Source organism: Aquarana catesbeiana, linkage group LG01 (assembly GCF_042186555.1).
Source record: "Aquarana catesbeiana isolate 2022-GZ linkage group LG01, ASM4218655v1, whole genome shotgun sequence".
In the NCBI taxonomy this organism is placed as follows: Eukaryota; Metazoa; Chordata; class Amphibia; order Anura; family Ranidae; genus Aquarana; species Aquarana catesbeiana.
This window is the reverse complement of record NC_133324.1, coordinates 768,081,396-768,096,037: the sequence shown is the minus strand read 5'-3', so window position 1 is coordinate 768,096,037 and position 14,642 is coordinate 768,081,396. Positions and strand designations below refer to the sequence as shown.

Genomic DNA, 14,642 nt, shown 5'->3' with positions numbered 1-14,642 from the left:
AAAGTGCCTTGTAGCTCAAGAACGGGTTTACACTTACACAACAGAATCTGAGTCCTAGCAGTGACCCAACCTCTTCCCTGACTACTTGTTAAGACATTGTCAAATTAAACCTAAAATTGCAATGAATATGCTTGCCTTAAATCTGTCTCGCGTGTGTGAGATAGCTGTCTTGCATACACACGGTCACACCAAATTCTGACCGTCCAGAACGCGGTGACGTACAACACGTACGACGGGGCTAGAAAACGGAAGAATCAATAGCCAGTAGCCAATAGCTTCCGTCTCGTACTTGCTTTAGCGCATGCGTCGTTTTTGGTACGTCAGAACAGCATATAGACAAGGGGTTTTCCCGATAGGAATTGATTCCGTCGGAAAAATTTAGAACATGTTCTCTTTCTAGGTCCGTCAGAATTTTCGACGTGAAAAGTTTGATGGGGCATACACACAATCGGAATATACGATAAAAAGCTACCGTCGGACATTTTTCTGTTGGACATTCCGCTCGTGTGTACACGGCATGAGATTGAAAGGAGTTGGGTGGAATGTTGGCCAAACAGTTACTGCATCCAGTTAGATGCAGGCATTGTTCAGGTATACAAAAACTGGCAGGGGAGATTCCTTCATTTATGCTTTTTAGTGTGGATGGTAAAATCCATGTGTGTAAGGCTAGCTTCAGTTAGTGATAACATGGGATTAATTTAAAAATAATAGTCAATCGAGATCCTTATGAAAACTTGAATGTTACTCTAAAAATAAGTACAGTGCCAATCAGTCATTGTACAGTATGTATAAGATCTTTTAGAACCGGTGTTGTTTCCCAGCTAATCAGAACTTTCTAAAAAGAGCCTCTGATTTAAGTACAATGCCCAACTAGGCCCTATGTAAAATGGTGCCATGTGTTCCTGAGGAGGAAATATCTTCTGCAGATGTTATAACATGACAGTTTGACAGTTTGTGTGGAGGTACGCTCCTACAGCAGGGTTACTGAATTAAAAATCATAGAGGTCCAGTCAGTAATGTATTCTTCCAACAGAGGCCTGAATCGCATGGCCGTGCAATTACTCATATTCTTCACATCACAGCCCTTTCTCCTCTTAGGCTAGGTTCGCATCTCTGTGGCTGAAGAAGGTGCGCAAAATTGAGCGTACTACCGACCCACAGAGTAATGTACTGCACTTTAGCATATGTGTAGGGGTGCCATTAATTCTTAAAGGCACCCCCACAGCATTGCCATCCTATGCCACATATTCTCCGGCACCAAACCATATAGTGTTGGAGCAGCACAATAAAAAAAAGGGGGGGTCAGGGATTTTTCACCGGCTTTTTTCTTGGGTAAAATGAATGGGCTGCTCTACCTGCGACGTGCATGTGCCTTTTAAAATGAATGGGCTGCTCTACCTGCGACGTGCATGTGCAAATGTGCATGCACAGGTCTGAACTGAGCCTCATATCACAGTTCCTCTCTTTACATCACAGATCCCTCCCCTTCACATCAAAATCCCCACTTCATATTACTGTCCTCACCCCCCCCCCCTTGCTGTCCTTAGCCCCCTATAATTGCCCTTTGCCCCTTACTGTCTTGAGCCCCCATAATTGTCCTTGGCCTTCCCAATATTGTCCTTAGCACCCCCCCATAATTGTATTGGCTCCTCCTTTACTGTCTTAAGCCCCCTATTACAGTCCTTAGCTCCCCTCAGCTCCACCCCTACTGTCCTCGGCCCTCTATTACTGTCTTAAGCAGCCTTTCTTCACATTACACAGACTGGTTGAGGAGTGGGAGGCACAGCGGGTCTGGACAGAGTGGGACCTGCAAGCTGGTTATTGGTTGCTTGGACTGCCCTAGCAACCAATCGCCTGCCTGTGAACTCGGGAAGCAAACCTCTGCCTCCTGCTGCAGGGGATGATCACAGTGATGGCTTCAGGGCACAAGAGGCTTCTAAATGGTGGGACCGTGGCGATCCAGACAGGACAATGAGTCTGTCTGGATGCGGACCACGGTCCACCATTTAGTGATGCCTGTCCTACAGTATGGAGCAGATCAACTAAATTTTTGGATATTTATCTCTCTGAATGATTAGGTGGAACATACTTTTAAGCTCTAAAATTCAATTTTGTTTGATCTTTTAGCAAACAGCAAACAGCAAAAAATATTTTCCTGATATGAACTCTAAAACTTAAATGTCTACAAATGTTTACTTTATTCATGTGTTGTTTGTCACTGTATGCATGTAGATCACTTGCCGTTAGTTCCAGTGTCTGCATTTATGTAGCTAGTACGAAAAGGTTATTTCTACTTTTGTGGTCAAAAATGAAGAACCCCTACTATGTTTGTGTTCCCATTCACACTGCATACCTAAAAATAAGATTTATATAGTGTGTGTGTGTGTGTGTGTGTGTATGTGTGTGTGTGTGTGTATATATATATATATATATATATATATATATATATATATATATATATATATATATATATATATATATATATATATATATATATATATATATATATATATATATATATATATATATTCCTTTTTAAGTAGCTTGTAAGCTATTCTGATCCTTGCAGGTTTAAAGTGATTGTAAGGGTTCATTTTATTTTATTTTTTTTTAAATGGGGGTTACCTTGCGGGCGTGCTCCCGAGCCCATTCATTCGGTGTCCCTAGCCGCCAAATGCATGACTCGGCCCACCCCCCCGGTGCCTGTGTCGTTGGATTTGATTGATGGCAGTGGGAGCCAATGGCTGCGCTGCTATCAATCTATCCAGTCAAGAGCCGAGAACCCCAGAGAGACAGCATGTCCCCGGCGGGTCAAGTTCAAGGGCTCATGTAAGTAAAACGGGGGGCGGTCACTGCCAGGTGTTTTTTCACCTTAATGCATGGGATGCATTAAGGTGAAAAAACACGGTTTAAAACCCCTTTAACTCGTACACTTTGTGTCTTCCTGGCAGCAGCAGCATTTATCCTGTCACCTCTCCTGCTTTTCTATTCCCTAATCTGTGATTCCTCTGCATAGTCTGTGTCATTCTGGTTGTGGGTTACTGAATTTTAAACCGTAGAGGCGCTTATTTTTATTGTTTTACATAGCTATACATGCAAAAGGGGCCAGCCTGAAGAGATCTATAAGGATTTAATTTTCTGACTAAAGTTCCACTTCAAGTTATGTAATGTGAATGTTGAGAACGTGTAACAATCTCAATTTGCCTGCAAAAGTGAAGATACACTTTAAAACTCTAAATAATTGGGGTGCAATAAATGTTACTCAGAATACATGTAGTCCCAAATCTAAAAGTACTCAAAAATATTAGCAGAGTTTATATAAAGGGAAGCAACTGTTATATGATAAGAAAGCTTTTTCATAATTCACACTTGTTTTGTGAATTTTATTGTTTTTTTTGTTTTTTGTTTTTTCATATATTTTAACATAATCTCTGGATGTAGAATGCATGTTTGTTGACCAGCTAACATTTTAGAAATGTCCTTCACCATGTTTATTTTGATCTAACAGGGAGATGAAGGACAACCTAGTAGCAAAGGCAGCAGCGAGGAAGCTGAGCTGAGAAGGAAAAAAATCGAAGCTTTAAAGGTATTATATATAGCAGAATTGTTTAACTTTTTAGTAGGAGGTTTAGTTTGGAAAATTGATTTCAGTTATACAATCCATTGACCTACTAGTTATCACAGAACGCTAATCCCATTAGTAATACAGAACAACTGGATTCTATTTGCATTGGTGTGTTTATTATTTAGTAACTTTGTACGTTTCGACTTGGGTTTAACTATAATATTTGATTTGACACAGGGTTTAGCAAGTTCTGGTGTCATAGGCGATCAAGTTCACCCTGTGCCAGTGCTAAAAGTACATCTGTGAAACTGTGTTTCGAATAAGAGATACCCTCCAGTGTTCTTGGCTGGCTCTCCCCTGCACTGCCGCAACCGATAAAAGATTGTATGCAAATACCAATTTTGGTTGTTTGACACTCCTCAAAAAAATGTGGAACTCGGGTCTGAACGACTGGCACCAAATTGACAGGAAGCTAAAGTAGCACATCAAGTTAGGGAAGAGTCGCACCAGGTGGGGTGGGACTGCATTGGGTGGCTATTCCAGCTCAGTCCAACCATACCCCCACCACGAGGCAAAGCAAACTGCCTTGGCTCTAGTGTTGCCTGTTCACTGTTGCATTAGTTTTACTTACTTTTTGTAAGTATTATCTTCCCAAAGAAAAATATCCCATTCTTCACAATCACTCTTCTTAACCATGTCATCAGTTTTCGGCAGCACCTATATTTGTCAACAAATATTTTAAATGATGAAGCACAGGAAGGGCAAAATTAGAACCAACGTATCTGATGAGCACCTTGAGAATTCATTAAGAATTGCTACTACATTCATTGAACCAGATATTGATGCTTTTGTTTATCAAAAACAGTGTCAAATATCGCACTCGTTTTATGTTGCCCTCTTTTACTTTTATAATAAAAAAATATTGCAATAAAAATGTTTCATTACTCAGAGGGGTACATTATCTATATCAGTGATCGTTCACTTGTGACCTGCCTGACTTTTTCTGCCCATCAGATATCCTTATTGTTAAGGTATTTTATGTGTGGCCCAAGGCACTTCCTCTTCTTCCAGTATGGCCCAGGAGGGTCAAAAGTTTGGACACCCCTGGCCTAAGCTGATGAAAGCTGCCAATAAATAAATGATGGTATCACTGGGATTCTTCCAGATACTGCAATCCAAATGCTCCTTGGTAAAGCAGGATGTCCAATCAGAGCCAGCCAACGAGTGGCTCTACCTTATCATAATAGCGTGTGTCTGTTCTGGTTATGTTTTGGTGCTAGCAGACAAACAAAACATGGGGGTAGAAACAGGTAAAAATTACCCAGATTTTATCATTACCTTGGGTAGAAAAACAGTATAAAATAGATTGTTTAGACTAAGCTTTGTTTCCTTCCCTCCCTTCATAAAAAAAGATTGGAACAAATATTTTAATTTACATTCAGTGAAGGTGGGTTTTTTTTTTTTGTTTTCTTACTTATGTCTACAAGTTGTTGTGACCTTAGGTTACCTTTTTCCCCAGACCACTTTTGAGACTATGATTCACTATTTCTGATGCAAGATTTTATACAAGTCACATGCCCTTTTAAAACAAGTAATCTCCCATTTATCCAATACATCTGCTTTTAAGGTCTGAGGTTAGATATTCATGACATAGACAATTGCATGTTGGGTTTTTGCAAATCCAGGCTGTGAGTGGATTTGCAGCACTGTTGCCTTGACTCCAAGATTAGAATCCATCCATCCTATAAACTCTGTATGATGCCTTCTCTTTCGTTCAATTTAGGTTGTACAGATGTTGTTAATAAATATGCATCCCAATTCCAATAAAATCATTGCTTTTTGTGCAGGCCCAAGCCAATGCTAGAGCAGCTGCATTAAAAGAAGATCTAGAGCGAAAGAGAAGGGAAGCTGATGAAAGGGAGAAACGAGCCTGGGATGAGCATGTAAGAAAGTTTAAGAGCTTTATTTTAAATTTATTTGGAAATAGATTTCCATTCAAATAAATTTCTGTGAAAAGAAAAAACCTTCATGTACAGTGTTTGTGAATGCTTAATGAAACAGATATTTTAGGTGGATGTCCATGGATTTGATCTAATTCACTAACTTTAGAGCTAGCCATACACATGGTAACTGGTCATGCCCTTGCACTGCCACATTAAAGGGCAGGAAGCTGAAGTTACTTACCAAGTGACTCTGCAGAAGCAAAGCCTGTGGCAAGCAGTGGGAACAGTGAGTGGGGGCAAGTATAGTTGTGGGTCAAGTGTGATACTAATCAGGAAAGCGTAACCAGGTTAAAAGTCAGGCACATGAGACTCAAAATAGAATGGTGTTCTGAAATAAAGCAACTGTAACAGTAGTCCAATCTGTAACCAAACTGTCACAAAACAAGACAAGGGCCCTTGACAGAGACACCAGTGTAGCAGAACTCTTCAGGGAAAATGGACTAATTTTTGGTTTCTCACACAAAAATGATTTTCTCTGAACCACGGGTAGGCAACCTTTTGAGCATAGTGTGCCATAAAATATTTTCAAAGAAATAGAGTGCCAGCTACATTAAAAAAAAAAAAACTTCTCACATTTAATCGTGAAAATTAATTTTTTATAAAGTAAATGCTGTAAAAGAAAATAATATTGAGCTTTGTGCCTTCACACCTCAAATTAGCCCAATTACTGCACTATAGACCTTGGATCAGCCAATTTTCCTGCACCTTCGCACCTCAGATCACCCCAATTTCTGCACCATCGCACCTTGGATCAGTTTCATTTCCTGCACCTTCACACCTCAAATCACCCCAAATCCTGCACCTTTATTCCTCAGATCCCCCCAATTCTTGCACCTTCACATCTCTGATCACTCCAAATCCTGCACTTCACACCTCTCATCACCCCAATTTCTGCACCTTCACACCTCAGATCAACCCTAAATCCTTCACCTTCACACCTCAGGTCATCCTAGTTTCTGAAACTTCCGATCTAAAAAAAACCCCAATTGCTTGACCTTCACAACTCAAATCAGCCCCAATTCCTGCACCTGTTAATTAGTAGATCCCAATAGCCAACATGGTTCAGCGGGGCAGAGGACTGGTATAAGTGGGGTAGTGTATAGGGGTCAGCCGGGCAGAGGTCTGAGGTTAGTGGGGCAGAGGATGGGGGAAATGTACAGGGGTCAATAGGGCAGAAGTTTGGGGTCAGCGGGACAGAGGACGCAGTCTGCAGGACAGTGTACATGGGTCAGAGGGCAGAGAACTGGGGTTAGTGCTGGCAGGACACGCAGCAGAGCTCCTCCTCCCCACCCTAGATATAACCAAGCTCAAATTCTTTTACAGACACAGCCTCCATCTGCGCAGTGTGCAGTTGGCTACTGCAGCTTTTCTGCTGTTCCGATTTGGAGATTTCACAGCTCCGAGCAGCAACATAGCAGGCAGCTATATACTGTGCAGATGGAGGTTGTATCTGTAAAATAATCCGATTTCAGCTACTTTCAGTGCATCCAGAAAGTATTCACAGTGCACATTTATTAGAGGGTTTGTTAACCCCCCCAAAAAAATGAATATCCTGGTCCCTTAAAGCAGATTACATAGTACAGTGTTTGTACTATGTAATCTGCCCCCCCCCCCCCCCCCCCCCCCCCTCTAAACTGTAAAAAAAAAAAAAAAAAACCCTAAACCTACCACTTCCTGTATGGCCTCTCTAAACAGACCACAATAACCAGGGCAGCTCCGCCTGATCACTGTGGTTGAAGTGCCTCCCTCAGTGATAGGTTGCTGTCCCCTCTGCTCTCCTCTCTCACTCCCTCCTTCCTCCCTGTCAGCGCCCTCTGTTTATCCCTGCTCAGCCCCGCCCCCCCTCCTCTGCTATTATTAAAAAATAAACCTATAATTGTCACTGCCAGCCCCTCTATTAAAGGCAGGCATAGCACACTGTGTTAAGCATTTTTTAAAATGAGTGTTGTAAATACCGATTTTTAGCTGTCTTCAGGCCGGTCACGTGACTCGCAGTCGATTTACAGCTATGAGATGGGGATTCTGCGTGGGAGAGGAGCGGTCACGTTATCTCCTTGGCTGACGTCAGAGAGAGATCACGGACCCTCCTGCAGAAGCCATCCGTTGGAGCTGCAAAGCGGCCGCGCGTCATGTGTCCAGCCTGGAGACAGCTGAAAATTGGTATTTACAACACTCGTTTTAAAAAAATGCTTAGCACAGTGTGCTATGCCAGCCTCTAATAGAGGGGCTGGCATAGACTTTCACAAATGGGTTCACAAATCCTTTAAAAAGAAAAACAAAGCACATGTACAGAAGTATTCACAGCCTTTGCCATGACATTCAACATTGAGCTCAGGCGCATCCTCTTCAACTATCTACAATCTACAACTTGATTGGAGTCCACCTGTGGTAAATTCAGTTGACTGGACATGATTTGGAAAGGCACACACCTGTCTATATAAGGTCCCACATTTAACAGGGCATGTCGGACCACAAACCAAGCCATGAAGTCTAAGGAATTGTCTGTAGACCTCAGAGACAGGAATCAAGGCACCAATCTGGGGAAGGATACAGAAAAACATCTGCAGCATTGAAGGTCCCAATGAGCACAGTGGCCTCCATAATCCATAAATGGGAGAAGTTTGGAACCCCCAGGACTCTTCCTAACGGGCCGCCCAGCCAAACTGTGTGTGTGATCAGAGGGAGAAGGGCCTTACTCAGGTCAACAAGAACTCTATGGTCACTCTGACAGAGCTCCAGCGTTTCTCCATGGAGAGAGGAGAACCTTCCAGAAGAACAACCATCTCTGCAGCACTCCACCAATCAGGCCTGTAGAGTGGCCAGACGGAAGCCACTCCTCCAGTAAAAGGCTCATGACAGCCCGTCTGGAGTTTGCCAAAAGGCACCTGAAGGACTCTGACCATGTGAAACAAAATTCTCTGGTCTGATGAAACAAAGATCAAACTCTTTGGCCTGAATGGCAAGTGTTCAGACCAAAGTGGCCTACAGTGAAGCTTGGTGGTGGCAACATCATGCTGTGGGGATGTTTTTCAGCAGCAGGAACTGGGAGACTAGTCAGGATTAATGGAAAGATGAATGCAGCAATGTACAGAGACATCCTTGATGAAAACCTGCTCCAGAGCGCTCTGAACCTCAGACTGGGGCGAAGGTTTATCTTCCAACAGGACAACGACCCTAAGCACACAGCCAAGATAACAAAGAAGTTGCTATGGGACAACTCTGAATGTCCTTGAGTGGCCCAGCCAGATCCCAGACTTGAACCCAATTGAACAACTCTGGGGAGATCTGAAAATGGCTGGGCACCAACCTAATGGAGCTTGAGAGGTCCTGCAAAGAAGAATGGGAGAAACTGCCCAAAAATAGGTCTGCAAAGCTTCTAGCATCATACTCAAAAAGACTTGAGGCTGTAATTGGTCCCAAAGGTGCTTCAACAAAGTATTAAACAAAGGCTGTGAATACTTATGTACATGTGATTTGTTTTTGTTTTTTCGTTTTTTTTTTTTTTAATAAATTTGCAAAGATTTCAAACTTCTTTTACGTTGTCATTCTGGGGTATTGTTTGAACAATTTTAAGGACAATAATGAATTTAATCCATTTTGGAATACGACTGTAACATAACATAACAAAATGTGGAAAAAAGTGCGAAAACCTGTGAATATTTTCCGGATGCACTATATGTGGTGTGTAGGAGGACAAGATCTGCTGCGTGCCCTGTGCGGGGATGGGAGGAGCAGCTTGGCAGGCCAATCACCAGTATCCATGGGGAGGGGCACAGCATGTCTTATATCATGCTGAACACAGCATCTATATTGGCTAAAAGAATGACAAGCCGAATGAGGTGGGTGGAATTGGAGGCAGGAAAGAGGCAGCCAGGCTCCTTTCTGTGTAGTCAGTCGCAAGGATCGGACGGCTGGTTTTGTTGATACTGTATGTCGGGTGTCTCCTGGAATGCAGGTGGGTGGGAAAGAGGCAGCGGGTGCTTATGTGTCTGGGACATCACGTGCCATCATAAATATGTCCGTGTGCCTGGGGTTACCGACCCCTGGTCTGAACTGATAAAATGGTTCAGTTTGAATTGTTATTTTTGTTCTTTTTATATTTGAATGGTTTAGGTTTTATCCACTGGCTTTAATAATTCCACTTTTTGCTGAGAGAAAAGAAAACATTCCCCTCTGGGTGATCAATGTACATTGCAAGGATTTTAACAAAATGTGTTGCAGATTAGCGACTGTTTCTTACATCGCTACATAGTTAGTCTGATTTGAACAAGGACACAAGTCCATTCAGTTCAACCCACAGAGGAAAAAAATGGGAAGGAATAGCTCTTTGTTAAAGCGTGTCCTATACAGGACTCTGAATAGGAATGACTAATTCATAAGGGTGCCTTTTACAACTGCAACTGCACCTTGCCTGTTAACAGATGTGTAAACCCCAGCGGGGCTTTCTGCCAATAGCTGTGAGTAGGCAGCCCTACTAGAAAGCAGTGGGAGGCTGCTGGCTCTCACATCTAATTGTGGCCACTTGAATGTGATCGCTGCTTGAGAGATTAAATGTGGGTGTGCATAATTGGCTCCTGAGAGCTGGTAGCCTCCCATTTGCCTTCATCCCTTTAGAAGTGATCAACCTTTGGGAAGTATTTCATCAACATGGACATTTTTGTTGCAGAGCATGCCTGAAATCTGGTATATATCTTAGTGCAGAATTCTTCCCATAAGCAGGAAATTACATTTCTGTACACTGTGTACAGAATGCTTCCAGGTTGCCATATTTCATTGAATTTTTGCAAATGTACAGCAAGTTGAAATGGAAAGGTAGTTTTTAATAAACTTAGTGATATTAAAGGCTTGTTTTTTTTCTTTCTTTAAAGTAAAAAACATGTTTTACTTACCTGCTCTGTTTAGTGGATTTTCACAGAGCAGCCCCAATTCTCCCTTGGGTCCCCCAAGCCACTTGCTATAGTGGTACTTGTGCATACTCCCTCCTGCGCTGTGTCAGAGCGCGGCTTGTCCCTCACCCCCACTTCCTCCTCACTGGCTGTGAGTAGCTTTCACTACTGTCTCAGCCAATGAGGGAGAGACCTAGGAGAACTGCTGTTCTTGTGCACATTGCACATTGCTGGATTGAAATGGGGCCTGGGCAAGTGTGAGGGGAGGACTGGGGGGGGGGGGGGGGTGTATGCTGTACACAGAAGGTTTTTCACCTACATGCATAGGTTGCATGAAGGTAAATAAAAATCCAGCCTTCACAACCACTTTAAATTACAGTACTTTTGTAGCAATTGTATATGTGAGGTCTCTTTTTTTTTTTCTTCTATATTGTTTTTCCCTGAAAGTGAAGTTACACTTTAAGGCTGGCCATACATGTTAATTTGGCCTCCTAACTTGGTTGCCATTTGCAGTTTTGTTCAAATTTTACCAGTGCATACATTTGGCATTTCCACCAAATTTGCAGGTCATGCAGGAGTAAAATATATGGTAAATATTAACATGACCACATGCAAGCAAATTCAGTGTTTGTCTATCTGCATACACCTTCTTTTTTATTTAATATCCTGATGTTAGTTAAAAATCAAGTATGTACTCTATATTGACAATTACAAGCTATCCCAACAGACACTACCATTACTACAATTCTTGCCTTTTTTGGCTTCAAAGTGACACCTCCTAATGAAGTTAAAAGAGAAGTTTGTGAAAATAAAGTTATGTATGTCAGTGCTAATTGGTATACAAAGAGCAGCATGCAATTAGTGTAGATATATAAAAACCCTGTATCATATATGTAAAAAGTAAAAGCAGCGCTCCAAAGTTATGAAGCTATGACACCCATGAACAAGATAATAAACAAAAGGAAATAATGAATATACAAAGTAAAATTCAAACTATCTCCGATAATTAAAAGACAATGGTAAATGTCCAATAATGAATTGTTACAAAGAACAGTTGAGAAACCCTCCACCACGTGTCTAGCCTTCACGTTACGTAAAAAAATGCAAACTCACCAGACAGAAATGCTAACTAACATAGAACAGCTGAATGCGCTCTTTACTGATGCGACTCTTGTAGAAAGAAATACATGCAGCATCCAATTAAAGTCAGCCAGGTATCAGCTCTCTCCATTAAAAACCTCATGACATCAGAGGAAATGACCAATTCCATCCAATAAAACGAGACCCCAAGATCAAAGGAAAACGTATAGTGTAGTATCTATTGGTGATATCGTATGTAAATATAAAATATTTAAAAAAAAAATACAGTAAAATACACACACGTCCTGCTGGTATCACCAACTTAACTCTGATGCCACCGTAGCTCTACAGCTGTTTCGTGCTACGAGCATCATTAGGAGCATAAAATGAAAAGGCTAGCGGCTTGCCTTATGTAGCCCTACACAGGATGTCATACATTCCAGTTCCGGAGACAACCAGAGTATACAACGTCACTTCCAGTCCCGGCACCATGTTTCCATGGTCTACAACTTCATTTCCGGTCCGGTACCGTATTACAAAAAGCCTGAATGGTGTAGTCCTGACTGGTTCAGGTGCCATTTTAAAGAAGATCCGGAAAATCAATTAACGGCAGATACCTCAATTATATGAATAAAAACATTGGTATGGGAAAAAAAATAATTTTAACTAGGAAAGTCACCGGAACTTGCCCTATATGATAGCTATGAAAATTTAAAAAAATAATCAATCATATTAAACAAGGGCGAATTTTGAAATGGACAATGTCCAGTGTAATTGTATACAACATGTGTAATAATATATAAAAACATTTTATACATAAAGAAACTCAAATTGAAAAATTGTGTTCTTCCAATAAATGGAGAGAGAGAAAAAAACTGTTAAGTGACTGCATCTGTAATAATACCAGAATTGAATTAAAAAAACCTAATGTCACAATAATATTCTGAAGAGTAGAAGATGATATTCGAGAAGAGTCAGATCAGTATGGAGTACTTTCAGCTGTTCTATATGTTGGACAGCATTTCTGTCCGGTGAGATTGCAATTTTTTTTTTTTTAAATGTAAGATAAAGGCAAGACACAGTGGTGGAGGATTTCTCAACTGTTCATTGCAACAATTCATTATTGGACATTTGCCATATTGTCTCTTTATTATCAGGCATTGTTTGAATTGTACTTTTATATATTGTGGGTTTTTTTTTTTTTAATTTTATTTTATTTAAGAGAAAAAAGGGCAATCTCCGAGATACACTGACAACCAAACACTGTATAGTAGAAATACAGAGCAAAACTGGTAGAGTTAAAATTCCATTACAATAGCTTAGATCAGGAAAATATGGCCTAAAGGCCAGTCTGGCTTTGCATAGAACGGAAGCAGTGCAAAAGAAACCTACATATATGGACAACAAAAGTGCTTCCCCGGCCCATGAAAGGGCAAGGGAAACCTAACTAGTCACGCATCAGCCTGGCCAGTTGGAAGACTGTCCTGGGCAAGGATCCCATCAAGGGGTTGCCATTAGGGAATCGTGCCTGGAGAAAATATACTGTACATCAGAAACTGCCTAAATTTTAACTAGAGGTAGAGGTGGTAAAGAAAAGAGAGGAGAGAAAAGCCAAAGAAGGAAAAAGCAGGAAGAAAGAGGAGATGGAGAGAAAAAAAAAGGGGTGGGGGGACAAGAGGGGTGGAAAAGGCCATCTCCATCAACCAGAAGGATCCACATCCAAGAGAGCCTTACCCTCCTCCATATAGACAAACATTTTCCATAGAGACCATATTTTTGAATACACCTCTCTTTTCTGCTGTGCTGTACACCAAATTCTCCATCCGGTTCCTCCACCTTTCTTGAAGCCACAACCCAATCGTTGGAGGCTATGTCTGTTTACAGACATAGCCCCTAAATGTCTTTTTCCAGGCATTTAGGGGGTTGCAGGATTTAGCAGCGTTAAGGAGGTGACATAAAATAGATTACTTGTATACTTTTAGCAGGGATTTTAGAAACCTGAAGCAGAAAGAAAGCAGATTCATCTGGGATCTTATAATCTGTACATTTTTGTGATCTCTTCAGGACCTCTTTCCAGAAACTCCTGAGTTAAGGGCATGACCAGAAGACATGCAGTAGCGTTCCACATTCCCCCTGATAATGCCAGCATCTATCCGATCATTCTTTCCTTTTGTTTATTATATTGTTCATGGGTGTTACAACTTCATAACTTCTGCTGCATTTTCTTTTTACCCAAAAGAGAAGTGTGGCCAAAGCTTTTTGTCTATACTTCACTTGGGGGTCACAAAAGTACACTTTTGCTCTCTTGTGACCCAGAATCAGTCAACAGTGGGCTCTGGAATGCCTGCCTGATTGACAGCTGGTTCCACCTCTCAACTTGTGGCTGAGAGCTGGAGCCAGCTGTGGCCTACCACCTTTCCTGCTCAGCAGCTCCAGTAAGTGCTGCAGAAGCAGAGCAGTGACTGAAAGTCACTGCTCGGAGCAGAGAGCAGTGACTTTCACCACCCACCAATGTGGGACAGCTGCAGCTTCACATCAGTGCTGCAGCATAGAGGTAAGTATATATGTGTTGTGTTCTTTCAAACCCCAAATGTCTCCTTTAAACAGAATAGAGGATAATCAGAGCTGAGAGAGTTTTAAAATTCCGTGAACCATACATCCAAATAAAACCAACTTTCTGATAATTAAAGCATTGTCCAGAAATTCATGAATCAACCTTTGCCCCCTCTCAGTGTCTTTTGTTTTGCAAAATGAAATGTCGTCCCAAAGTCTGCTGTCTTTGTTCCTCTATAGGACACCGTTTCCCCAAGACTAACTGCATGTCCTGTTCCAAATGCACTTTTTTAGACTTGTGCTTTAACACGTTATGCACCATACAGGAATAAAAGGTTTATCTAGAATTTGCTTAAATCAGTACATTTTTTTTTTTTTTTTTTTTTTTTTTTTTTTTTTTTTTTTACTGTGTTAGTTGGAATTGTATTAATTCTGTTTGGATTAATCATGCAATCATTATCTGTCTTTATTGTAATAATGCATTTGTCTTTTCAAACGCATTGTTAATTTTAGTCGTCTTTGTGTTTGCTTTAGGGGAACAGTTTTAATGTGTCT

The 14,642-nt window shown here is 41.3% G+C and overlaps 1 protein-coding gene across 3 annotated transcripts in view; it reads left to right on the top strand.

The window, feature by feature from the left end:
• Positions 1–14,642, top strand: part of NEK1 (NIMA related kinase 1) — a 205,843-nt gene that overhangs the window by 118,021 nt on the left and 73,180 nt on the right. For all 3 annotated transcript variants that reach the window (XM_073606279.1, XM_073606287.1, XM_073606272.1), the window contains 2 exons: positions 3,509–3,586; positions 5,413–5,508. In XM_073606279.1, the coding sequence (XP_073462380.1) occupies positions 3,509–3,586; positions 5,413–5,508 (174 nt within the window). The remainder of the gene's footprint in view (positions 1–3,508; positions 3,587–5,412; positions 5,509–14,642) is intronic.